General features: G+C 32.3%; 1 protein-coding gene across 1 annotated transcript; it reads left to right on the plus strand.

Moving 5' to 3' along the window:
• The first annotated feature begins 1,234 nt into the window (after positions 1–1,234).
• On the plus strand, positions 1,235–26,081 carry LOC134691650 (slit homolog 1 protein-like). Its single transcript, XM_063552208.1, has 11 exons — positions 1,235–1,295; positions 6,893–7,063; positions 10,336–10,407; positions 11,783–11,854; positions 16,884–16,955; positions 17,971–18,042; positions 20,192–20,263; positions 20,794–20,936; positions 21,734–21,766; positions 23,630–23,723; positions 25,528–26,081. The coding sequence occupies exons 2-11, from the start codon at positions 6,909–6,911 to the stop codon at positions 25,571–25,573; spliced, it is 831 nt and encodes a 276-aa protein (XP_063408278.1). The 5' UTR covers positions 1,235–1,295; positions 6,893–6,908; the 3' UTR covers positions 25,574–26,081.
• The last annotated feature ends 562 nt before the right edge of the window (positions 26,082–26,643 follow it).

Below are 26,643 nucleotides of genomic sequence, written 5' to 3' on the forward strand. Positions count from 1 at the left end.
ATGTATCCAAATCATTATCGCTTTAATAATGCAAGGAGTTATAATTTTGCTGTGAATGTAAAACGGTGTTATTTTATCTCTATGATTTTTTAGGATATTGCATATTTCTTATATATCACTTGTAAAAATGTGCTCGTTTTGTGTCAGAAAGCTATCATGAAAAATTGTACCACTGAAACATGTGTTAACACCAATAATATTCATACAGAACCTTATATAAATATTAAAATGCTATAAAAAAAGCTTCAATTATGTGATTTAAAAAACTCTAAAGGAAAACGAAAACACAAAGGCCCGGTAATTAGCCTGATTCGGCGGGTCACATTCGTGAAAAGAGAACATGATTGTTGTAACGAAATGTGGAACATATCAAAGAATTTTACATTCATGAGCAGCAGGATGGGCGCAAAATGTGAGATAACAAGCACATATACCAAACAAAAGTGTTTATTGGTAAATCTATCTTTGCATAAATGGCAATTTGCTCCAAAAAGAGAGCATATCTCTTTGAGAGGTTTTCAAGGTTATGGAGAAGATTTTCTTTTATCCCTACGTTTTCATCTTTATATATTTAGGCCAATGGTGTTGACTTATATAAGTAAACATGATCAACATACCATGAAATACACAAACACCTTTCACTAAATACCCTTAGTGTTTTATCTTCTGTATTTATACTTATTTTTGTCTTTATTGGTCTTGTAATTTGTTAGAAGCAATATATAAAAGTGTACGACTAAAATTTTTGTTGAACAATTGCAATAATAACTGTTTCTGGAGGGTTGTACTTATATGATCAACGAAACAGTTGTCACATGTGCAGCAATATATGCATACCCTTTTGAGGCACATGATACACTTTAGTTTTACATGTTTTGTTTTGTGCAATACAATTTGTCTAGTTCAAAAGAAAAAAACTTCCCGTGACAAATCTGACCGAACAGGTATATGCCGCTAACAAAACCCTTTACTTCGTAATAATGCAACAAGACATCATTACATAGACTTGGCCTTATTTTACATGTACACGAATTTGAACTATAAGAAGAATGATCTTGTTAACAACAATATTGTTTTTGATCAAAATTCAACCTAATACATTGAGTTTCAAATATGTACGTGTTTAACGATCTATGGCATTCATTGAGTTGATAGTCTAATATGAACTATGTTTTTTTATAATCTTAAACGTTCTACCGTGACAGTTTGCATATTAAAGCGGAAACATTAATGATTGAAACCACAGTTCAATGCTCATCAAACGACGATTATGGTTGTATTTTATTTCAGGTGAGGTAAGTAAAAATTTAAAACTATTTTTTTTTTATATATAAATAGATAGATATATACTTTATTCTATAAAAAAATAAGTACAAGCTAACAGAGAAACCTAAACATAGACGTTTATCTGATAACAATTTTCTTATACTGTTTTAACATGTTCTTATATCAGAGAAGGGTTGGGCTCTTAACAAGATGCCAAATCTCGCTAAATTCCCATAGTGTTGCACAAAGTCAGAACATGGTAATAAAGTTGAAGTTGTTGTTGTCAGTTTAATTTGTATTACGTGAAATTTTTTAAATTATTTTTACGTAGTGTCACCATCTGGTTAAGCCTTTATATATTATGTATACTCCTGTTTTACCATCTGGTAAGGCCTTCATCTGATAAGCCCTATTTTTATAATATGTATACTCCTGTGTCACCATCTGGTAAGGCCTTTTTATTATGTTTACTCCTGTTTAACCATCTAGTTAGACCTCTTTATATTATGTTTACTCCTGTGTCACCATCTGGTTAGGCCTTTGTATATAATGTATACTCCTGTGTCACCATCTGGTAAGGTCTTTTTGTTATGTATACTCCTGTTTTACCATCTGGTTAGGCCTTTTTATATTATGTATACTCATGTGTCTCCATCTGGTTAGGACTTTTTATATTATGTATACTCCTGTGTCACCATCTGGTTAGGCCTTTTTATATTATGTATACTCCTATGTCACCATCTGGTAAGGCCTTTTTATATTATGTATACTCCTGTTTTACCATCTGGTTTGGCCTTTTTATATTATGTATACTTCTGTGTCACCATCTGGTTAGGCCTTTTTATATTATGTATACTCCTGTGTCACCATCTGGTTAGGCTTTTTTATTATGTATACTCCTGATTATGAATTATATAGTAATGCTGTTTATCAAATAGAACCGCATGTTTTAGATTAGTGTAGCTTATTTAATGTTGCGAGGCTATTAACCTATAAAGAAACATGTTTGAATTTGATGCGACTGTCTTAAACGTGAGAGGTTTAATGCTAGAATACCAGGTTGAATCCACAAATTTCTACATTTGAAAATGTCTTTACCAAGTCAGGAATATGACAGTTGTTGTCCATTCGTTTGATGTGTTTTATCCTTTGATTTTAACAATTGATTATGGACTTCCCGTTTTGAATTTTCCTCTGAGTTCAAGAATTTTTTGAATTAACTTTTTGATGGTCCTAAAACAAACAATACTATTTTGAATTGTGCTAATGTGTAATAAGAAAGCAATGCATGTGTGATAATTTGGCTATTTATTAAAACCGTTGCTAGGCAACCTTCGTTTCACCTGAACATAAAAAAAATCATAGTTTTGAATAGTTTCTATACGAAGGCTATCAATGATGTATATATAAACTTATTTGGGAAAGAGGCCAAAAACGCCTCTTATCATACCTTGTCCTTTCAAAACAGTCATAAATTCCAGCGTTTTTCCTATGATGACGTTATATAAGTCATCACTGGTTCAAACATGAACTAAATTTCATTGTTAAAAAACAAAATATCCCACGACAATCCACCAGTGTTTCATTTTAAAAGCCATTCAGGCATACGGATGATAGAATTTAAATCTTGAATAAATGGCGACGGTTAATGTCTACCCTGCTTTCTTTTTGACATAAATCACTATTTAAATGTCAACATTACATTTGATCAACATGTTTTAAATATTTTAATTTGTAAGACTGATAGGAACACTTAAATAGTAAAAGTTTTGAAGAAATCATAGTCTGAAAAATGTAAAATCACAAAAAGACTTAACTCTGAGAAAATGTAAATCAAAGGGTTGGTACAGGCATTATTTTATGTAGAAAATGGTGGGTTGAACCTTGTTTTATAGTGTTAAAAATGTCAAAATTAGGGGTACAACAGTCAATATTGTGTTACAATCTTAATCACAATAAAAACAAACAAATATTTACGAAAGAAGCACGAAAAGACATATATCAAATTTAACAACATCTTTCATTGCTATCTAATTTGTGTATTTCATTTAAGTATGTAAAATTCAACCATAAAGATTCATTTTTTTAACTCTGACGTAGAATCGCGCGTTAGATGTCAGAATGGAAGCATCACTAAGATAGAGATAAAACAAATTGTCGCTCAAAGTATGAAAAGAATATAGTCTATACATTTTAGTTATTTTAGGTATATTCTCTGCAGAATGTAAATGAGAAGTTTATCTTTTCTTTCTTGTCGATTGTCTATATGCTTATTGTGTATTTCTTCTAAACAAAAGAGTCACGTCATTATGTATCAAAGGAACACAAAATGGCATATAGACAAACCATTAGCAAATATGAAAGACAAGATTACAAAAATTATAAAAGATTAATAACATAATGGCAGGATATTTAAGTACAGAGCCACGTCATACGTATCAAATAAACACAAAAAGTAATATGAACAAATCACATAAGCAAACATGAAAGATAACACAAACAACACAATTAGAGGATGCATACCAGAATAGTTTGTAAAAAATACTCCATATGATACTTCGAAACTATATTCCTAAACCTTGGACGAGGACTCGACTGACCAGTGAATTATCGGTGACCGATGGTTGACTGTGTGATCAGAAATAGCGTATTTGACGTATCAAGCAGATTATAGGAGAGACTTTCTCTGACAGCTATCAGCTATCAGCGATCAATCTGTCTTTTAATTAATGCAGGGATCTGAGAGATGCAAATGTATTTGATATTCACATTTAACAAACACAGATGTATTTTTACTGTGATAAACGTTGACACCAACAGATAAACATTTACTGGTCTGTATGAACTAGTCAAACGATTTTTCAAACTTATTTTTGTCATCTAAATGAATTTACAATTCCATTAGAAAGTTTGGGAACGATTCACATCAACCATTCTGGACAAAGTCTTTACCAAGATCGACCTAGTTTGAACCATACTCGAGCTAGTCTGAACCAACTCGACTAAGTCTTCAACCTAAACCTGTTTATTTTTTGTATCTATCTATTGTACCTTATCAAATAAGAACTTCTATGCATACCTATATGAATCAAGGACCTACAAATTCTACCTAACGATGGTAGAGAAGATCTGATTCGTAACCTCCTACCCGAGCGGGATTGGATCCTGTACTTTTGACTAGTAACTACTACGACAATACCACCTAGCATTGCGCCAACACCGTATCTCGCCCTCTAACCATAACTTCTCTATATACAATGTATAAATGCTTCTATTCCAAATGTATGTATTTAGTTTTGATGTTATATTTGTTATTCTCATCGGATTTTGTCAAATGCTTAGTTCGTTTCTGTGTGTGTTACAGTTTAATGTTGTGTCGTCGTTGTCCTCTTATATTGAATGCGTTTCCCTCGGTTTTAGTTTGTGACCCGGATTTGTTTTTTTAATCGATTTATGAGTTTTGAACATCGGTATACTACTGTTGCCTGTACAATTAACAAGATAATTAAAAGAAGTAATTTCTGTTGTATAACACAAGTGTCTTTTTATAAATTTAGTTTCGTTAAAATGAATTCACATATACATGATAACATGTTCACATTACTTTATTTAGGAACATCAAATATGCTAGAAATTCAAGCCATGATTCAAATATCCGTAACGATACTAGTATTACAATATATATAATAGAATTTGAGGCATTTTAATAAATATTAATTATTTTTTGTAAAACCAAAAATGTTACACAATAAATAAATATTGATAGAACTTTCATAGCAATCCTTGATAACTGTTTCAAAAAGTAAAGTATTCTAAAGTTGCAGTAGAAATATATTTTAAAATCATAAAAATAAAGTTTGTCATACAAAATGCAGTTCAACACATTTTCATACCTTCGTACAGATGTGTTTTACAGGTATAATAAATAAACCTATATTTTCTAAAATCGTGTATTACTTATCCAGTGATTGAAAAGGTTTTATGATTTAAAATTTACAGGATGGTGTAATTTGCAATGGATGTTATTTAAAATATATAACCCTCTGATCAGGATGATGTAATTTGCATTGGATGTTATTCAAAATATATTACCCTCTGATCAGGATGATGTAATTTGCAATGGATGTTATTTAAACAATTGTACCTTCTGTTCAGGTGTGAGATTTGTAATCAGTGTGTCCGAATGCATTATTTTACAGTTTACCCCTTACTCGCAGAAAAAATCAAACGGGAATAAGAAAGAGCTTTGACAAAAATAACGCAAATACGTCATAAAAATTGTTACTTGTTAAATTAATGCCCCTGACTGCTAATCAGAAGAAAATATTTGTTCATTTCTCTAATTTTTCATTCCTTTTTTTAAATATATTTATATTGTATTTAGAATGGAAATATTTCTTCTGATATAAACATGATAAAGACAAACAATGTCAGTGATTTTGTTAGCTGTTTTTATCTCATTTAAAAGATCGTTACATATTCATTGTATGAAACTATTAAGCCCTTTGTAGTTTTATTAAGGAAGTTAGGAACATGCAAGTTTTGTTAAACACACACAGGCCCCCCAAAAACCCATTTTAATAAGTGTTTACTACTATCGATATAGTTGCGGTTTTCATGTAAAACAGTCCTTCACTTTAACAAGACTCTGACTTTAAAATAAGATAGCTTACCAATCTCGATTTTATAAATCTATAAATAATATAGGATGTTAAAATCTGTAAATAAATATTTATTATATTGTCTCTGTTCTCCGTTCAGTTAAAAGAAAGTTGTTTTAAAAAAAATCGAAATAATAACAAGTAGAGTCAACTATGGTTCAGACTGATCGAGTATGGTTCAGACTGATCGAGTATGGTTCAGACTGATCGAGTATGGTTCAGACTGATCGAGTATGGTTCAGATTGGTCTAGTAATGTTGAGACTTTTTTTCAAGTAAAGGTTCAGACTGAAACAATAGATGGAGGGCTGATTGTGTACTGTTCGAGTACAGGTCGATATGGGTTAAGACTGTTTCAAACGTTTCGAGTAATAGTTCAGACTATTTTCAGTATCAAAGATAAGGAAAAATAAGTACTGTCGAGTATGGTTAGAACTTGGTCGAGTGATATTCAGTAAAATTCAGTCCAATTCAGGCTGGTCGAGGAATAATCCGTACAGAGGAGTGCAGATATAGGCTATTTAAGACTTTTACTGTGTTTTTGTGATGTTTATTTCCATACTCCCTGGTATAAATTTATTTCAAAATATATTTCATTTGCTTTTTTTAAGACAAATGTAATTAAGATTTTTATGACATTTATGCTTCGATATTTGTTTTAAATACGCCAACATGAGAAGTTTTTCATAATGTACATGATTTTTACAGCTGACTTTGCTCATTGTTACAGCCCGTACGGTGACCTATAGTTATTAATTTCTGTGTCATTTTGGTCTCTTGTGAAGAGTTGTCTCATTGGCAATCATATCACATCATCTTTTTCATATAATGTATAATGAGTATCAGACACAGTAATGCACCACTATTTATAAAATAATTCAGTCATTTTAAGATAAGTTTTTTTTTCTTAGATTTAATTAATATGCAGGTAAAGATACTAAAATATACCACAATGATCTTTTGCAGGTATATTAGAGAGACAATGGGACAAACCATTTTATTAATTATATGTACTGTCTTTACAAGTACGGTCTTAGGCTGTCCTGATGTATGTTCTTGCGCTAGCAATACTGTAGACTGCATATCGTTAAATCTAACAACAGTTCCATCTGCAATTCCGAATTCAGCAACAACTTTGTAAGTACTTTTTGAATTAAAGTTAAAAAAAAAATACCGTTCATGATTGTGTTACAACGATAACGTTTAAACTTAAAGATGACAAGTTTTTAACAAGTGGAGGGTTTGTTGTTACATGTATTTATAAGCTGTAGGAGGTTACCCGACGTGTGTGAAGAATTGATCATCCTGTTTCCGAGATTGAAAGCTTCAGCATAATAAATCGCTAAATTGATCAATTTGTTAACGTAATTTTCATTTTGTTAAATTAGTGATAATATTTTGTGTATAAAAAGTAAGATAATAAAATATTTATTATTATTTAAATAAAATAAATTGTATGCAAACAGGAAAGTATTTGAGATTGTGTTTTCTATTGTAATGTGATAATTAATTGTGTATATTGGAAAGTGTTAATCGATTACGTACCCTAAAAAAGGCAAACGATTAACATTTCGCTAACTTGTTCTGTATAAAAAAATACGTATTTTACCAAAACATATTATATATTTAATTTCAAATACTGCCGTTATTTAATTTAATTCTTGGTTCATATGCTCTAGTGCAAGGATTTCTTACATTAGAGATGAATTCACATGTTTTAAAGTCTCACAATACTTTGTTATGGAATGTATATTGCATATGATGTCATATTCAATTGTTTAGTTGAATGTACTTTGTTCAGTTTTTATTTTTCGTTGTAGTATTTTGTTTTAAATTTTTTGGTTATTTTCACGTTTTACTTATTTTTCTTTGGCATTGGGATATTTCATTGTCATCCACTTACGTATTTTAAAGAATACATTGGTATTATTTGTCTTTAAATAAGCTCATAACAGATACCAGGATTAAATTTATATGTACGCCAGACGCGCGTTTTGTTTACAAAAGACTCATCAGTGACGCTCAAATACAAAAAAGTCAAAAGGTCAAATAAAAGCCGAATTTAAAGAGCATTGAGGACCAAAATTCCTAAAAGTGTTGTCAAATAAAGCTAAAGTAATCTATTCCTGAGGTAGAAAAGCCTTTTATTCGTCCGATACTTGAGTATGCATCAGAAGTTTGGGATAATTGTGGGAACACAAATTCTGATCGGATAGAAAATATTCAAATCGAGGCTGCTCGCATAGTTAATGGATGACCAAGTTATGCTAGCCGAAACGCTATTTACAGGGAGACGGGATGAGAAATTAAGCGTAGGGCGGGAGGTAAAAAAGTTAGCCATGTTTTATAAAATTATTAACAATCAGGCTCCAGATTATTTACATGACTTGGTGCCAGAATTTGTGTCTGATATTAGTAATTACAATTTACGAAACAGACACAATATCACTATTCCAGTGAAGTGTTTGTCGGTTTATCAACATTCTTATTTCCCAGCATCCATAACATTGTGGAACTCTTTCGCTATTATTATTAGACAGAGTCCTACATTTTCATCATTTAAAAGCAAATTGCACATGTTATACTATAAGAATGAAAAACCTCCGAGGCGTTTATGCTCTGGAGACCGCTTACTATCTGTATTACATGCCAGGTTGCGAAACCATTGTAGCACTCTTCAATCTGATTTGTTTAATGCAAACTTAGTACAAGATGCCAATTGTTTATGTGGCTTCGTCAATGAAGCATTATTTATTATATTGTAACAATTTTTCATCACAAAGGCTTTTAATGATAAATGGAATAAATGTTTTTGCTGTCAATATAACAATTAAGTTATTGCTCTCTGGTGGTGAGTCTTTGAATTCTGAAGAAAATGATAGCGTTTTTTCTATCTGTACAAAGGTATATAAAAAGTACCGGGCGTTTTTCTCAACTTTGAAAACCTTATTTTGTAACCGATTTTACTAGAACATGATCAATGTATGTATGTTCTTTTGGGTACGATAATAGAATGATCTTTATGATTGACTTTTGTATTTTGAAACGTTTCAATGGATTTAAGTAAAAATACAAAATTGATTCTTACAATTATGTGTATATTTATTCCGTTTTTCTGTTAATCCGTAACTATAAACTATGAGTGTGTAATTTACATTTAAACAAATTCATACACACATGACTAAATTCACTTGTCATGTACACTAACATACTTAATTTACACAGTTCGGTGTGTTTGTATTTATTTGTTTTGAAAACAAGCGCATTCGATTGGTTATATTAAGTGGTAAATATCCATTGATTCGATTCTTAAACTTTATATGTAAATTATTTTTATATCATCATGCTAAAATAATAATTGGTTAAAGTCATATTTATGTAATGTTCATTCATGTGTATATTTCTGTATATATTGGAGAAGACGTTACTAAGTTGAAAAACTTGTGTCTAATCCATTTGTCTCTTTTTGGAACAATAAAATATGTTTGAACTAAACTAGAAAAGCCTTAGTATTTCAAAAATTATAAATTTTGGAAACGATTTATCTATAGATATAATCATATCAATGATAATTCAGTTCAGCACAAAAAAGTGCTGACTGCTGGGATGGTGATATCCTCTGGAAATTAAAACTTCACCAGCAATGTCATCGACCCAGTGGTTCTAAATAAACTCATCACAGATAAGAGACTAGTTAAATTTTACCTGACGTAATGGTTTTACACTAGAAATATTGGGGCCCTTTATAGCTTGTTGTTCGGTGTGAGCCAAGGCTTCGTGCTGAAGGCCGTACATTGGCATATAATGTTTTTATGTTTTTTTTTAAATTGTTATTTGGATGGAGAGTTGTCACATTGGCACTCACATCTTCCTATATTTATATATGAAGGCAAATATGACTACCGTATAATAATAAAACAAAAGAATACTAACGAAATACATATAACAATTGAGCAAAATATAATTGAAGAATGAACATGTTTGGTCAAAGTTGCTTATTTGATTACTTTACACTAAGATTTCCTCCAAGTCTGCCGAGTTGAGAAACAATTATATGGTTAAAAGACATGTTTTTTGTTTTCCTCTTTAAATTGCTTCTCTTTGTTCAACAAAATTGGCAGAAAAAAAGATGAAATATGTGTAGATCAATTATACATTCCTATCTTTCAATTTATTATATAGTAGTTTAAATTGTTTTTCTGTATGCTCAATCTGTTACAAATTTATTGTGTATATGATTTAAAAAAAAAAAAATTGACATCAGTCCGTTTACCTTCATGTTCAATAGGTAAAATTTTATTTCGAAACGAGCTGTTCAAACTTCGTTTGACTGATATTTTCAACGTACTTGTGTACTAGGTAAAATGACAAATGTTGTTAAGCAATACATTTTTAAATCTTTTTTTCAGACAACTAGGTTATAACCAAATCTCCTTGATAAATGAACATAGTTTTAATGGCTTGACAGCGCTTCAGGCTTTGTAAGTTTATTGATAGAAAATAATAAACGTTTCTGTAACCAAAAGCTACCGAGTTTACTTAAAAATAAATTTATTTGTTATACTATTTTGTCATACACATAAGACATTCAATATTTTGGACATTGGATAGATTGAATGCAATAACTCAAGTTGGTCATATTTTGATCAATATAACCTGTTTACTACATAAGAAAAAAATATATTGGAAACAAAAAAGATCTAGTTATAATCGAATTGAGGTCAAAAATTCTTATTCATTGACAGCATGGCCAACGCTTTTTATCATTAATCAGTAAAATATCTTATTTGCAAGTATAGTCTTTTGGCTCCAATATAAGTTATGCGATAACAAATATCAGATATATTTAAATAAATAAATAAATCATATGTAGACCACAATTGTCCTCCACAGATATCCTTGTAATCAATGATGTAACGTATTTTCATTTTGGTATACGAACAATGAGATTATCCATAGTCTTTTAGATTCTGAAAAGGCGATTTACAAAATTGAAAAATATAATTGCCGTTTTTCCTTATTCTTTATTGACGTCAGAACTAATTTGCCCCTATTGGTTTAATATGATATAAGATATATGTAGATAGTTGAATATGTGTTGATCAATTTTCCATTCCCTTAAATCATTTGCCAAGGTAACAACAACAACAGTATTGCAAGATGTAATTAATGTATGATGATTTAAGTTGAAAGAACTGTATAAAAGAGGGACTAAAAATACCAGGGGGACTTTCAAACTTTCAAACGTTATCTAGATAAAAATAAACTGACAAAAGCCATGGCAAAAAAAGAAAAAGACAAACAGACAGATAAAAGTACACAACATAGACAACTAAAATGAAGGCAACACGAACCCAAACAAGATCTGGGGAAGCATATTTGTTTACTGTAGACTATTATTTCTTTCCACTAACCTTTGTCAGCTTTTGATTGCTGTCACAGTTACATATATATCCCATGATATTTAACTTCATTGCGTTTGAAATTCACTTATTTTTTGTTCACGTCTCTGTTCCTGTAGGACAAATGCTGACGTCAGCAAAATTTAGATTGAAGTCTTACAGCACCGCTTTCGATCTAGTTGTTGTATGATAAAGTAACTTGTATAGTATGAATTCTGAATTCAAAAACTAAAACAACAACCAACTGAAAAGATAAAGAACTAACCTTGAACATGTTGAAGATACACCACTTTCAAAATACCTGTTTTATCTATTTGTTCCTGTGCATTAGGTTATTAGTGTTTCGGAAAAATCTGTCTTTCCCTCAGTTGGCCTATAAATTCTACGTTTATTTATTATGATTCATATATAATTAATAGATCCGCATTAAATTTTAGAAGTTGCAATTTTTCAGGTTTTTGGATTCTAATCAAATCACCTCGCTAGATGAGTTTAGTTTCAATGGCTTGACAGCGCTTACAACATTGTAAGTAAATTGATAGTCAAATAAAAACATCGTATTGTTGCAACCATTTGTGACCGGGTATATTACATTTTCTCAAATTCTTATCCGTTTTTTTTTCTTTTCCTGATCTATTGTGATTTTTATTTAATCATCGTGTGGTTCGTCTATTCTAATTTCATCATCAGTTTCTGATGTTGACGTCATGAAAAAAGAGCGACTATACGTGATGACGTCACACAGAAAGACCACATATGTTTGCACATCATTTGAAAAGTTGTATTAAGTTTGTCTGTATATCGTCTATAAATCATAAGAGACACGAATTGCACCACTGAATCTCGTGCATTTATCTTTTTCATGTCTAACATTGTCATAAAAGTGTGAAGTTTGGCTAGACACAAAACCATGTTCAACCCACCATTTCGTCTTGAAATGTCCCATAACAAATTAGGAAAAACGCAGTTGTTATCTTATAGTTCGTTTCTGTGTGTTACATTGTCGTTTGTTTTTTTTGTTGCACTATAGTGTTTCTGTTGTTTCGTTGTTTTCGTTGTTTTTAGTTTGTAACCCGGATTTGTTTTCCTTATAAAAAAAGAACCCGTTATGTAAAACATAATTGCTGAAAGTATGATTTTAGTTGAATGGGTCAGGACTGCCTAAGATAGGCAAATATATCAAAGAAAAGTCGAAAAAAAATGCAAAGGTTAGAAAAAAAAATCCAACAGTTCATTAACACTTAACATACAAAACTATAGATTGAGCAACAAGAACCCTAACAAATACTTGGGTGATCTCATGTGCTCTGGAAGGTTATCATTGATACTTATGTATTAGATTAAGTACAAATCCAGTAGAGTGTCTTATTCAGTTAGTCATTTTCGTTTAAAAGGGGACAAGAAGAAACATATTCGTTGGCATCTGTGAAACCAACCCATGCTGGTGTACATTACATTTACGAACTGATAAGTTCACAACTTGTTACTTTTCGTGTAATGGCTTCCTTGTGCGCGGGTGTCCTCTATCAAAGAAATATTAATTATGATAGGAAATTAAGTCGTGGAATAAAGTCTTCATCTGAATATATATATATATATATACGTAGAAAGATCCACGATTTGATAACTTTTTATTTATATACTTTCTGTGTATATTCAATCATGTCCAGTGTACAATGTTCAATCAATATTGTCGAAAACGTGATTTTTACAATATATATAATCGATATGGTATTTACATTATTACACTGTCTCTTACATATTGTTGACATTGTAAACATCGTTAACATCGTAATTTATACAATGCTGTAAAGATATCGTGTTGACATCATTTACCTCGCAATTTATACAATGTTAACACGATATTGTATCAACTTTGTTTACATTTGCATCAGTCTTTCATACTGTTTACAACGTAATCATCGTTAACATCGCAATTTTTACACTATATTGTGTTCATATCTTTTTAATTGTAACCACTTGTATTCTGTTTACAGCGTTAACATAGTTATTGCGGATAAGATTACCCAAAATTATTTCTATTTTTAGAATATGAGTATATCATCACTTTGATACTATGTAAACGATTCGAACGATGTAAACAAGATATTGTCAACATCAAGATGTATAAACAGTGTAAACAATGTAAACACAAAGTTGTAGAATATATATTCATTCTTTACACGGTGTTGAAATAATATTATAAACTTTGCGATGTATACGATGTGAACGATGTACACATAAAGGAATAGACAGTATTACAATCTATACACGATGTTGACACGATAATGTGAACATCACGGTGTATATACGATGTGAACGATATAAATACAAAGGTGTAGAATATATATATTTCTCTAATTCTATGGGAATTTATCCCTTTCCGAACCCATTGTATAAAAAAAATTAATCAACGTGTGGTTGCTGGTGATCTCAAAAGATCATTGGATGATTTTAAGGGTCATGACCTTTTCAGCTAACTGGATGAATCAAAATATGATAACAAGTGTTAATGAAATTGACAACTTCGTGCAATGTGAAAGGCACTCGAAGGGGATTTTCGGTTCACAAAAAAAGAAACTTTCTTTTTAATCATTAGAGAAACAGATTCTTACATAGTTACTCGTTGATTATCGGATTTATCCAATCTCGATAGTTAAATTATAAATTTTAAAGTCCTCGCCGAGGCGGCTCGGACTTTAAAATTGATAATTTAACTATCTCGATTGGATAAATCCGATAATCCACTGGTATCAATGTAAGAATCTCTCTCTATATATATATATATATATATATGTTAGATCTGTAAATTTGCTTTCGCAAATGTTTGGTTCTTCTTTCGCGGGGATTCGAACCCATGCTACTGTGATATCGTGACACCAATTCGCCTGCACTGCAGCCGTCCCGCTAGACCACAGGACCCCCTGGGCTCTCAAAAAAGAGCTTCGGTGGGCATGTGTTACCTTTCCACGTCAGTTTTAATCTAGCGGCGTACTATAGTACATGATATATAAGGCATGAAGATGTTATTGTTACAGATCAGCTAATTTATCTATAGTAAAGGATTCTACAAATTAATGTAAGATACAGTCACAGAAAATAATTATATTCATAAGTACGTCTGAGTCAGTGACAACCCTACAACAGATGTATCCATCGGATCGCCATCAATGATGGTGATACATGGCTGTGTACATAATGTATATACAACTCGTCTAAACATCAACCCAACAATGTTAGATCTGTAAATTTGCTTTCGCAATTTTTTGGTTCTTCCCTCGCCGGGATTCGAACCCATGCTACTGTAATATCGTGAAACCAAATCGCCTGCACTGCAGCCATCCCGCTAGACCAAACGACCACATGGGTTCTCAAAAAAAGAGCTTACGGTGGGCATGTGTTAACTTTCCACGTCAGTTTCAATCTAGCGGCGTACTACAGTACATGATATATAAGGCATGAAGATGTTATTGTTACAGATCAGCTAATTTATCTATAGTAAAGGATCCTACAATGTAAGATACAGTAACAGAAACTATTTATATTCATAAGTACGTCTGAGTCAGTGACAACCCTACAACAGATGTATCCATCGGATCGCCATCAATGATGGTGATACATGGCTGTGTACATAATGTATATACAACTCGTCTAAACATCAATCCAACAATGTTAGATCTGTAAATTTGCTTTCGCAAATTTTTGGTTCTTCCCTCGCCGGGATTCGAACCCATGCTACTGTGATATCGTGACACCAAACCGCCTGCACTGCAGCCGTCCCGCTTTTTTCATCTTTATTAAGCAGCCGTCCCGCTAGACCACACGACAACATGGGCTCTAAAAAAAAAGAGCTTACGGTGGGCATGTGTTACCTTTCCACGTCAGTTTCAATCTAGCGGCGTACTACAGTACATGATATATAAGGCATGAAGATGTTATTGTTACAGATCAGCTAATTTATCTATAGTAAAGGATCCTACAATGTAAGATACAGTCACAGAAAATATTTATATGCATAAGTACGTCTGAGTCAGTGACAACCCTACAACAGATGTATCCATCGGATCGCCATCAATCATGGTGATACATGGCTGTGTACATAATGTATATACAACTCGTCTAAACATCAATCCAACAATGTTAGATCTGTAAATTTGCTTTCGCAAATTTTTGGTTCTTCCCTCGCCGGGATTCGAACCCATGCTACTGTGATATCGTGACACCAAACCGCCTGCACTGCAGCCGTCCCGCTTTTTTTTTAATCTGTATTAAGCAGCCGTCCCGCTAGACCACACTACCACCTGGGCTCTCAAAAAAAGAGCTTTCGTGGGCATGTGTTACCTTTCCACGTCAGTTTTAATCTAGCGGCGTACTACAGTACATGATATATAAGGTATGAAGATGTTATCGTTACAGATCAGCTAAATTATCTATAGTAAAGGATCCTACAATGTAAGATACAGTCACAGAAAATAATTATATTCATAAGTACGTCTGAGTCAGTGACAACCCTACAACAGATGTATCCATCGGATCGCCATCGATGATGGTGATACATGGCTGTGTACATAATGTATATACAACTCGTCTAAACATGAACCCAACAATGTAAGATCGGTAAATTTGCTTTCGCACGCTTTTGCAAATTTTTGGTTCTTCCCTCGCCGGGATTCGAACCCATGCTACTGTGATATCGTGATACCAAATCGCCTGCACTGCAGCCGTCCCGCTAGACCACACGACCACCTGGGCTCTCAAAAAAAGAGCTTTCGGTGGGCATGTGTTACCTTTCCACGTCAGTTTTAATCTAGCGGCGTACTACAGTACATGATATATAAGGCATGAAGATGTTATTGTTACAGATCAGCTAAATTATATATAGTAAAGGATCCTACAAATTAATGTAAGATACAGTCACAGAAAATAATTATATTCATAAGTACGTCTGAGTCAGTGACAACCCTACAAGAGATGTATCCATCGGATCGCCATCAATGATATATATATTATATATTATAAACACGATATTGAGATAATATTGTTAACGTTGCGACGTATGCGATGTTATGGATGTTAACAGAAAGGTACATATTTTATATACAACATAATCGCGATGTTGGCACGATATTGTCTACATCACGATGTATACGATGTGAACGATGTATTCAGAAAGGTATTGACTATAAACAACATGAACGAGATGATGACTCGATATTGTCAACACCACGAAATATACGATGTTAGGTACAAAGTATGGGTAATATTTATTTCTGACTGCATTGCTATTGATTTAGTTGGTATTATATATAATGAATTTTTCCGTAAACAAAACTGTAATCAACAAATTCCTGTTAAAATAAAGTCCTAATAGTGTAGATACATCCCTTGATATATAACGTCTTGCGTATGAATATTATCTTTCTAGGTAATAGGTAATTAATTTTTCGAAAAGATCTTTCCTACCTTCAGTTGCCATATTTTTTCAACGTAAGTTTGCACTTATTTGTATCACAAAAGTAGTTGCGCTATACATTTTACAAAATGTTCTTTTTCAGAAATATTTACGGTAATCGACTCACCTCGCTACATCGAAATATTTTCAGTGGCTTGACGGGGCTTCGAGTTTTGTAAGTAGATTAAAAGCTAGAAAAATGTATATGTGTGCAACCATTGGTTACCAGGTTTGTTATCGCATTATGTCTCCCTTCTCCTTAGTTCAATCATATATAATCTTATATAATTTAATGTTAGACAAAAAGCATCTTCTGATTGGCTGACGGTGTTTTGTTTATCAACTCATAGACGTAATTTAGTCATTTGATCGTGACGTCATTAACGTTTTTTTTTGTTCATTCCGGTTTAAAATAGAATTGAGAAATAAATTATACGAAATTACTGTAATACTTTAACTATCTATTCGAAATATCATAAAAAAAAATGCGGTTCATAGACAGAAAAAAATATTACAGTCATTACTTGAATATTGTAAAATGTTATTTCTTATTGTATATTTTTGCAGATTGTGAAGAGTTTTTTGCAACCGTCCTAGAAATACCTTTTATATGTATTTATGCTATTTTTGGCGTTACGTACATCTAACAAATGACTAAAGAACATGTGTCGACCAATATTACATTCCCCAAAAAATGTGCAGTGGAAACAGATAGGAAACAGTTTTTCAAAATATAATTACCGCTTGCGTAGTACGCCAGACGCGCGTTTCGTCTACATGAGACTCATCAGTGTCGATCTTAAGTCGCGCAAGACTTGAAGATAACAAGATATCAAGCACTGACGTCAATAGTTAAACTATTCCAGTATGACTGCGCATGCGCTACTTTCGATATAGTTGGTGCTCGTTATATAAACTTTACTGTATATGCGTTTTTGTATTCCAGAACTGCAACAACAATCGACTGTGAATTTAAAATGCTTAATAATAAAGCATACATCTCTTGATATTAAACAATGTATTAAAACAACAACATTTAAAATCATCTATTTCATTAATGTGCAATATGTAAGTGATGTTTTCAAAAAATCTGTATTCCTTTCAGCTAGCATATATTTTCTACTTATTTTTGTAGTTATTTATATTACAAAAGTAGTTGCACTATACATTTTACAAATATTCTTTTTCAGAGCTCTCGATTCCAATCTAATCATCTCGTTAGATTCCAGTATTTTCAATGGATTGATAAAGCTTGAAAGAGTGTAAGTAGCTATAGATTGAGGGCAGAACAAGTAAATTTTAAGAAACTATTGATGACTTGGTGTGTTATTGTATTATGTCCCCCTGCTCCTTGAATTATATGTTATCTTATAATTTGAAAACGATTTTTAGAGTAAGAACAAGTCTTCGCTATTAAGCTGCTCTGCCCTTTGGTGGTACTTTGAAGAACAAAAAAAAGCTAGTTACACGGAAACGTTTTGAATATCCAGTACGCTTTCGTTAGGTGTCCGTTTTATGCGGTAATCGTTCGTTGGATGTTTGTGCGACATCCGTTCTGTCCGGTACGTTTTCGTTTCCCGTACGTTGAATATTCTGTGCGTGTCCCGTTGAGCATTCGTTTCTCGTCCGTTTAATTTGATCAATACATCAACGGACTCCCAACGGATAACAATTTTGTAAAAATAAATTGTTTATCATCAGTTATACATTTGTGTATATAGGCATCTTTTGGTGCTATCCGTTTATGTGTAACAGCTTAAGATATCGAATAATATCAGTTCTAATAATATAATATATACTTGATATAAGATTTGTTATGAAAAGTAATGAAATAAGTAATATTGGTCACATTTTTTCCACACGGATATTTCGCTACAGGAACACTTAGTACACGCGTACGGGAACAGGAAAGACCGGTTATGATCGAAATGATGCCAAACATTCTTATACAACGATAATATACCCAACGTTTTCTATGCGTCTGTAGCTAGAAGTACACTAAATTAAGCACTACATGCCAATTATGTGTAAAATTATGTGTATGTGAATGTCTTGATTTCTAGTATTTTGTGACAGACTAGTTTTTAATATAAACAAGTTCGTAACTTATATAGATCGATCACGACACTTGATCCAATATTATGAATCGGTTAGTTACAGTAAATCTCCAATATGACATTGAAATTTTAGCTATATAAATTACCTTTCCCTTTTTTGCAAATAAGACTATTTACCGGATTTTTAATAACATAGGCAACACGACGGGTGCCACATGTGAAACTGGATCTGCTAACCCTTCCGGAGGGCCTTGGATCAACACCGGCTTTTGTGGGGTTCGTGTTGGTTAGTCTTTTGTTTTCTATTTTGTGTCTTCTGTACAACTATTTGACTGTTTGTCTTTCTCATATTGTGTTAGCAATGGTGTTGTCAGTTTATGTTCAATCTACGAGTTTGACTGTTCCTCTGGTATCTTTCGCCCCTCTTTTCTTTTACATAGATCCTTTTTGCAATATTTGCAATAGGTTTTATTAAGGAAAGGAAGAATCTGGACATATTCTTCATAATTAGTATTTTATTCGGAAAGCAAAATTAGAAACCATTGTGCAATCCTTAATTGTTGAAAGAAGAATTTTAGTTTCATAGGACTACCAAAGAAAGGCGAAAAATACCAAAGAGATGTAAAACCAAAAAAACAAAAACTGTTTTCCAAGTATAGTAATTGAAGGATTCTAGTTTCCAAGGACTCTCTGAGTTGCTTAATTTTACCAAAACTACATGTCAGTTATTGACATATTCTAATGCAATTACTTTGTAACAAATGTTCTGATTGGATAACAGCAAGCATAAAATTATCTATCTCCTTGTCTGTAACTAAGGAAGCCGACATTTTGAATTTCGGAATGTATTAACATGTTATTTCTACAAAAATAAACAAAAAAACTCACTTGTTGAGCCTAAAAATCTTCTTTTTACCAAATTTTATTACATTCTGAAACGGCACAGAAGCCAGAAAACGCCCAGTGTTTATGTTTGACGCCGGAAGCATACCTATGACGTCACCTAGTGTAGGGACCAAAGAACATAACATCGTTTCGCGGAATTTTCTTAAATGACAATTACACTCAAATAATAATTGAAATGTAATTATAAACTTGTTTTGCATTAGAATAGAGATAACTGTATTGTATTTGAAGCTTCGCGGACGTCCATCGGTAGTTTTATTGTCGCAAATACCCGTTTACCTGTCTCCGCTCTGCGTCGCCAGGTAAACTAAATTTGCGACAGTAAAACTACCGATGGACGTCCTTAAAGCTTCAAATACAATACAGTTATCTCTTAATTCAAGTATGACTGCACTACTATGTAGTTGGTGTAAGATATAGTAGCTTTTTACAAAATGATATTTTTCAGGAACATGGTGGATAATCAACTCACCTCACTAAATGTTAATACTTTCAATAAGTTACCGGCGCTTTTAGGAATGTAAGTAAATCTATGGCGAAAATATATTTTTCCCGACCATTAGAAACTGCGTATCTGCTTGATTCATATATAATCTTACATTTTGTAGACCTAATTCTTAATAGTTATTTATTTTAAAATTTCCAACAGATAAACGTATTTTGTTTTCATGATATTTCATCATTATCTTAAGGCGTGTCATATCTAAGAAATAAGTTATTATAAGTGCTTCTTTTAAGGGTAATAATAAATACCTAAAATTTATGGTATGTTGACTAATATGTACAAATGTCTCTACATGTCATTTGTTGATTTAAAAAGTTTTTGTCAACAATAGAATATGTGTAATTGTCCCTCAAGGCATACGAGTATATTAAAGACTTAAAATAAAATGGTTTTTACTAATTCAAGTGCAGATCATGAAGGACTATTTTGCAGTTCCAGCTTTTTAATTGCGTTTGTATACCTTACGGTTATGCATGGATCCTCAAACCATTCATGCAGTTTTTATTAAATTAGAAAGATTTTTGTTTTATTTTTTTTACCAATAGACAATTTAAGGACAATCCACTGGACTGTTCAAACTGTGAGTTGGAACAAGTCAAGTTGTACATACTGAGTTCTACAATCGCGGATCGAGATGCGGAGTGTAATGGCACAAAGTTAATTGAATATAATTTCACCAATTGCATAGGTAATATATAATAAAAACAAAATTATACGTCAGAGAAACAGATTATTATTATTTTTTAAATATTTTAAATATCATATCTGCGTTATATTTAAATGATATGAACTCGAGTGTTTAGATTTTTTATATGTAGCGCTGTCTTTACATTTCGGTGTAGCATTTTGTGAAACGTTTTTTTTTGTGCCGTCGACATTTACAATGCAAATGTCCCTTTTATGAATCTAGCCTTTCGTCGATTTATTCATTTTCGTGTGTATCAATTTTAATAGATTGCTCAAAACTTGAATTTTCGTGAATACTTGATTTCGTGTTTTTGCCAATCTTTCCATACATATACTATTGAAAAGGTATTATTCGTTGATGATTTCGTGGTTTATCTGTTCCCACGATACCCACGACAATTGGTGTCCAAAAAATAATGATGAATCCACAATATTTTAAATAGACATGACATCAAATAACACTTGCTTTGGAATTATTTTTCTTGAAGAGTTCGTACATTGGAATTAAATATGACATTTTTTTAGATTTGTGTTATAATCCGCTGTTATAGCAAGTGTCACAAATATATTCTTATGTTTTGCGTAATATTGTGGCACCTATCAAAGTCATAACAGAAGAAGCTGAATCAGCTTAAATAATAATAAAAAAGTATTTAAACTCAACGCTCGAAATATTTGAATTTTTACTTTTGTTGGCGTTCTTTTTTTGTTTATGAACATGAGTACTATGATTTGAGTATATTTTTCTCAATGATATGTTTTTCTTTTTATAATAATGTTTACTATATACGACAACAGGAGGAGCCTCAGTTACAACTAAGCAGCCAACAGGTAGGTCAATGAATAACACGTTTAAAAAAATGCGAACGGAATTGGGAAATATGTCAAAGAAACAACAACCCGACCAAAAAGCAGACAACAGCCCGAGGCCACCAATGGGTCTTCAAAACAGCAAGATCATCCTTCACATGGATATGGTTGTCAGCTGGTTCCAAAATGTGTACTTATTCAGTGAAAATAAAGTGACAACGCCATGGCTAAAAACGAAAAAGTAAAACAGACAAACAATAGTACATATGGCATTACATAGAATACTAAAGAATAGGCAACACGAACCCAACCAAACACTAGGGGTGATCTCAGTAAGGGTAAGCAGATCCTGCTCTACATGTGGCACCCGTAGTGTTGCCTATGCGATAACAAATTTGTTAAATAGTTTTATTCGGTATTTTACATTCTTGAAAGGGAAGGGGGTTGTAGTTACGACGTAAAGAACATTTCCAATATCATTTGCAAAACGGTTATTCGATAACAGTCAACTAACTCGTGATGGCGTCCGTAAAATTTACGAAGAGATGATTTCAACTTCACTATTTGGAAGGACCAACACTGTTATCTGCTGTCATATTTAGTGTCACAATCTATTGCTTTTCCAGTATTAACACCACTGCGTTAATGCCGCTGCTGTGTGAGTTTTAATTTCCCGTGGGTATCACCAGCCCAGTAGTCAGCACTGTGCTGACATAAATTATATTTGAAATGGTCATATGTTCAAATTAACTGTTTACAAAACTAAGGCTTATCTACCGCAGGAATATATTACCCTTAGCTGTATTTGGCAAAACTGTTAGGATTTTTGGTCCTCAATGCTCTTCAACTTTGTACTTTTTAGGCCTTTTTAACTTTGTGGGGATTCGAGCGTCACTGACGAGTCGTTTGTAGACGAAACGCGCGTCTGGCTTAAATACAAAATTTAATCCTGGTATCTATGATGAGTTTATTTCTACGTGACAACATTATGTTAAGCTTACCAGTCAAGGAATTATCTCTAGGGCTTGATGACTTTATTGCTTAACAATTTAAAAAAAAGAAAAAAAAAGAGAAAAAAAAAGGATATCAATAGTGAATAATCAATAAACATATAGTTTATAACTTTAGCCGTAATATTATGTATAACACAAACAAGATAATTATTAAATTAAATTTCTCTATTAAATTTTTGTGACACTCTTGGGTTCTTTTTATTATGTAGGTTGATACTTTCAATTTTCTTCATCAGAAAGTATAGTTCTTTATTGCATTGATTTCGATAGGTCACCAATGAATTTTTTTAATGACGGACACAACTTGTATTCATTTTTAGAAGGGGTTGACGGTCCTAATGAAGAAATGATAAGCACAATTTCTTACAAAAGGATCAAACTTTGTATTTTTTAAATAGTGTGTCAATAATAACACACATACTGCATTAGAAACGTTAGCTGTAAATGACTATTTGTACATACATGTATCACATTAACACACGTTTTTAAAAGGAAACTGTATAAATATTTATTATTCACATTAAAGTTCTCTTGTCAATGACACAAAAACTCCCAGCATGCACTTTACCGGATAAAATATCGGATGCATTGAATGGCAAAATGTCCCGTGTAATGCATGCATCATAGATTACTGTATCCTTATTTTATATTGAATTTATTGAGAACCTTGTGAGAAGGTTAGCGCTATAGAACCAGGTTTAATCCACCATTTTCTACATTTGAAAATGCCTGTACCATTTCTGGAATATGACAGTTCTTGTCCATTCGTTAATGATGCGTTTTGTTATTTGATTTTGCCATGTGATTATGGACTTTCCGAATTGATTTTCCTCTAAGTTCAGTATTTTTGTGATTTTACTTTTTATTTCAGATTGTACGACTATTATTGTTGCTGCTGTGTGTGGATCCATTCAATTTGTTATCATCATCGTCATTGTTTCCTGCATTTGCTGTCACTATAAGAGGTAATACACATAAAAAAGAGGGATGAAAAATACCAAAGGGACAGTCAAACTCATATATCTAAAACAAACTGACAACGCCATGGCTAAAAATGAAAAAGACAAACAGAAAAACAGAAAAACAATAGTACACATGACACAATATAGAAAACTAAAAAATCAACAACACGAACCCCACCAAAAACTAGGGGTGATCTCAGGTGCTCCGGAAGGGTAAGCAGATCCTGCTCCACATGTGGGACCCGTCGTGTTACTTATGTGATTACAAATATTGTTTACTATCATGCTTATTATTGTATCGGATTTATATGTTAAGTACCACTTGGGGTTTTAAGGGTTTCGTGTTCGCCTTGGGTGCGGAAGGTTCTGTGTATGAATCCAGACTGACAAACATCGAATGTTTACTAATTGATACATGTTGATTCTACACGCTATTTGGGGTAAAAGAGTGGGCAACATAATTATGTCCCTAAGGATTGTTACCGATAGAACAAAAACGTGTAAAATCCAGCTGAGCGTGTTGATTGAGTCAAAGCAGGGTTTATTTTTATATCCTATTATCATGTTCTAGACCTGAATACACATTACATTTTTTTATGATTAAAGTAAAACAGCAATCCATCCATACATTCGTCTCATAAGCACCCGACATTGAACGGTAAGAGCAAAGTTGGATCGAAGTCATAATTAAGTGTACAATTAGGGTAACTAGTATATGTCTCTTCTCAGACTGTCATATTGTAAACTGACATTGTCAAAATCCAGCTTAGGAAGACGAGGTAGTTCAATACACGGTTATACATATATTACATTAGCATGTTCCAGTTTAAAAATCCAAACGAACATAATGTAACCATAAATCATTGTTCTCATCATCTTTTTCCGTGAATGTCGGTAAACGGATTACTCAACATATTTGACAAATTATGGCATTTGTACTTATTACTACATAACAATGCGTCAGTAAGCGGAGGGATACAAACTGATCAAACAATCCTATTATTTTTATTTTGAGTTATTAACGTGGTACCGAATACCTTGACAAAAATTAATTGATTTGCATAGGGACAGTCTGTTTGAAGATGTGTGTGATAAGAATGATTGCCGTTATAATTATTACTGATTTCTTATCACGTATCAGTGTCATCAAAGGAATTTAAAAAATAGATGCGTTGACCCTTTGACAAGAATACAATATTTCAAAAGAAATTTAGCCACACACTTTATCAGGAAAATTCTATTGGATATATAGGAGTTTGACAATACCCTCTATAGTGTTATGTACCACCTTTTGATGAGGTTGGAAAAGGGTTATTTTCGTGCAACGTGTTTTGCCATTTTTTTTCACGTGCAGCCGTGCAAATGGTTCGTTATTCAACATGTTTTGTGAAATCGGTAAAAAGATCAGCGTTCAGGACATTTTAATTGATCGTTCATCATGAAATGGAATTTTTATTTCGCGTTCTTTTGTATAGATACCCCTACACCCCTAAATAGACTACAACATCATGTGTTCTCTTTACATGCTGATATCTAAATTGTGTTGAAGCGTTTACTTCACTTGTTTAAATACAAACTCAGGTATTTATACTTAACAGAAATGAAAGCCTTCTGTGGTAACTATATACATATTCGAATTATAAAATTAGACGCAGGATACCAGAGGAACAGTAAAAATTCGAAGAAAAAAAACGATGAAAAGGCAAAAAAAGTGTTAGAAACCTTACTTAGAATATAAAGACACAAACACAACCTAAAGATTGTAAATTATAAATTAATGCTTTGTTTTGTTTGATTTTATTTACAGCAAACACAGCAAACGCAAAGTCAATAGCGTTAATATGGATAAATAGGATCAACACATATTCAACACAATTACAATCTGTACGGACCAACAGTTTTTACCTGGTATAACCAATGATATTTCAACTGATCGGGCGGAGGCAAGGTTTTGATTTACATAGGGACAGTCTATATGAAGATGTGTGTGATAAGAATGATTGCCGTTGTAATTATTACTGATTTCTAATCACTTATCAGTGTCATTAAAGAAATTCATAAAACAATGACTGGACACTTCATTGATGAGTTTATTCTAAAACACCTATCTATCGATAGACTGGTCTATTATGAGCGAACCGGTTAAACTCCGCCCAGTCAAGTGAATTAAATCGAAGAATAGCTTTCTATTACATGTTTGATAGTATATCATTTACAGTACAATCTATCATTTTGTTGTCATCCTGTACATACATGTATGAACATCTGTTTTTTTTTTTTATGTTAATGTGAATGCTGACTGCTGTATTTTTGACATTTTTACCTATTATGTCTGTTTGTTTTGTTCATACATCGTTGTCAATATAATGCCATTAAATTTGATGTAACTGTCATACAAATGAGAGGGTTAGCTAGCTAAAAAACAGGTTTCAATCCACCATTATCTACATACGAACATGCCGGTACCTAGTCAGAAATATAACATTTGTTATCCATTCGTTTGATGTGTTCGAGCATTTGATTTTGCCATTTGATTACGGACTTTCCATTTTGAATGTTCCTCGAAGTTCAGTTTTATTGTGATTTTACATATTTATATATGATATTCAATGAACAAGTATTCAGAGAAAGGCGAAGGGAAGGGTTTTCATCCGATTTTTCCGGAAATTAGTATTCTTTCTAGAATCCCGAAAAATTAATCTGTTAAAACCAATCCTTATATGTTATTCTCTTTTATTTAGACTAGTTAAAAGAAAGTAAACTATGTTCTTTTGTTTAGAAATCAGAGACAAAATTTTCCCATTTTTTTTTTTACTAATGTACGGTTAAATATCTAAGAAAGGGAAATTTGAAAGGGGGATAAAAAATGCCTGAGGGACACTGAAACTCATAAATTGTAAATAAGATGACAACACCATAGCTA

Source organism: Mytilus trossulus, chromosome 11, assembly GCF_036588685.1.
Source record: "Mytilus trossulus isolate FHL-02 chromosome 11, PNRI_Mtr1.1.1.hap1, whole genome shotgun sequence".
Classification (NCBI taxonomy): domain Eukaryota; kingdom Metazoa; phylum Mollusca; class Bivalvia; order Mytilida; family Mytilidae; genus Mytilus; species Mytilus trossulus.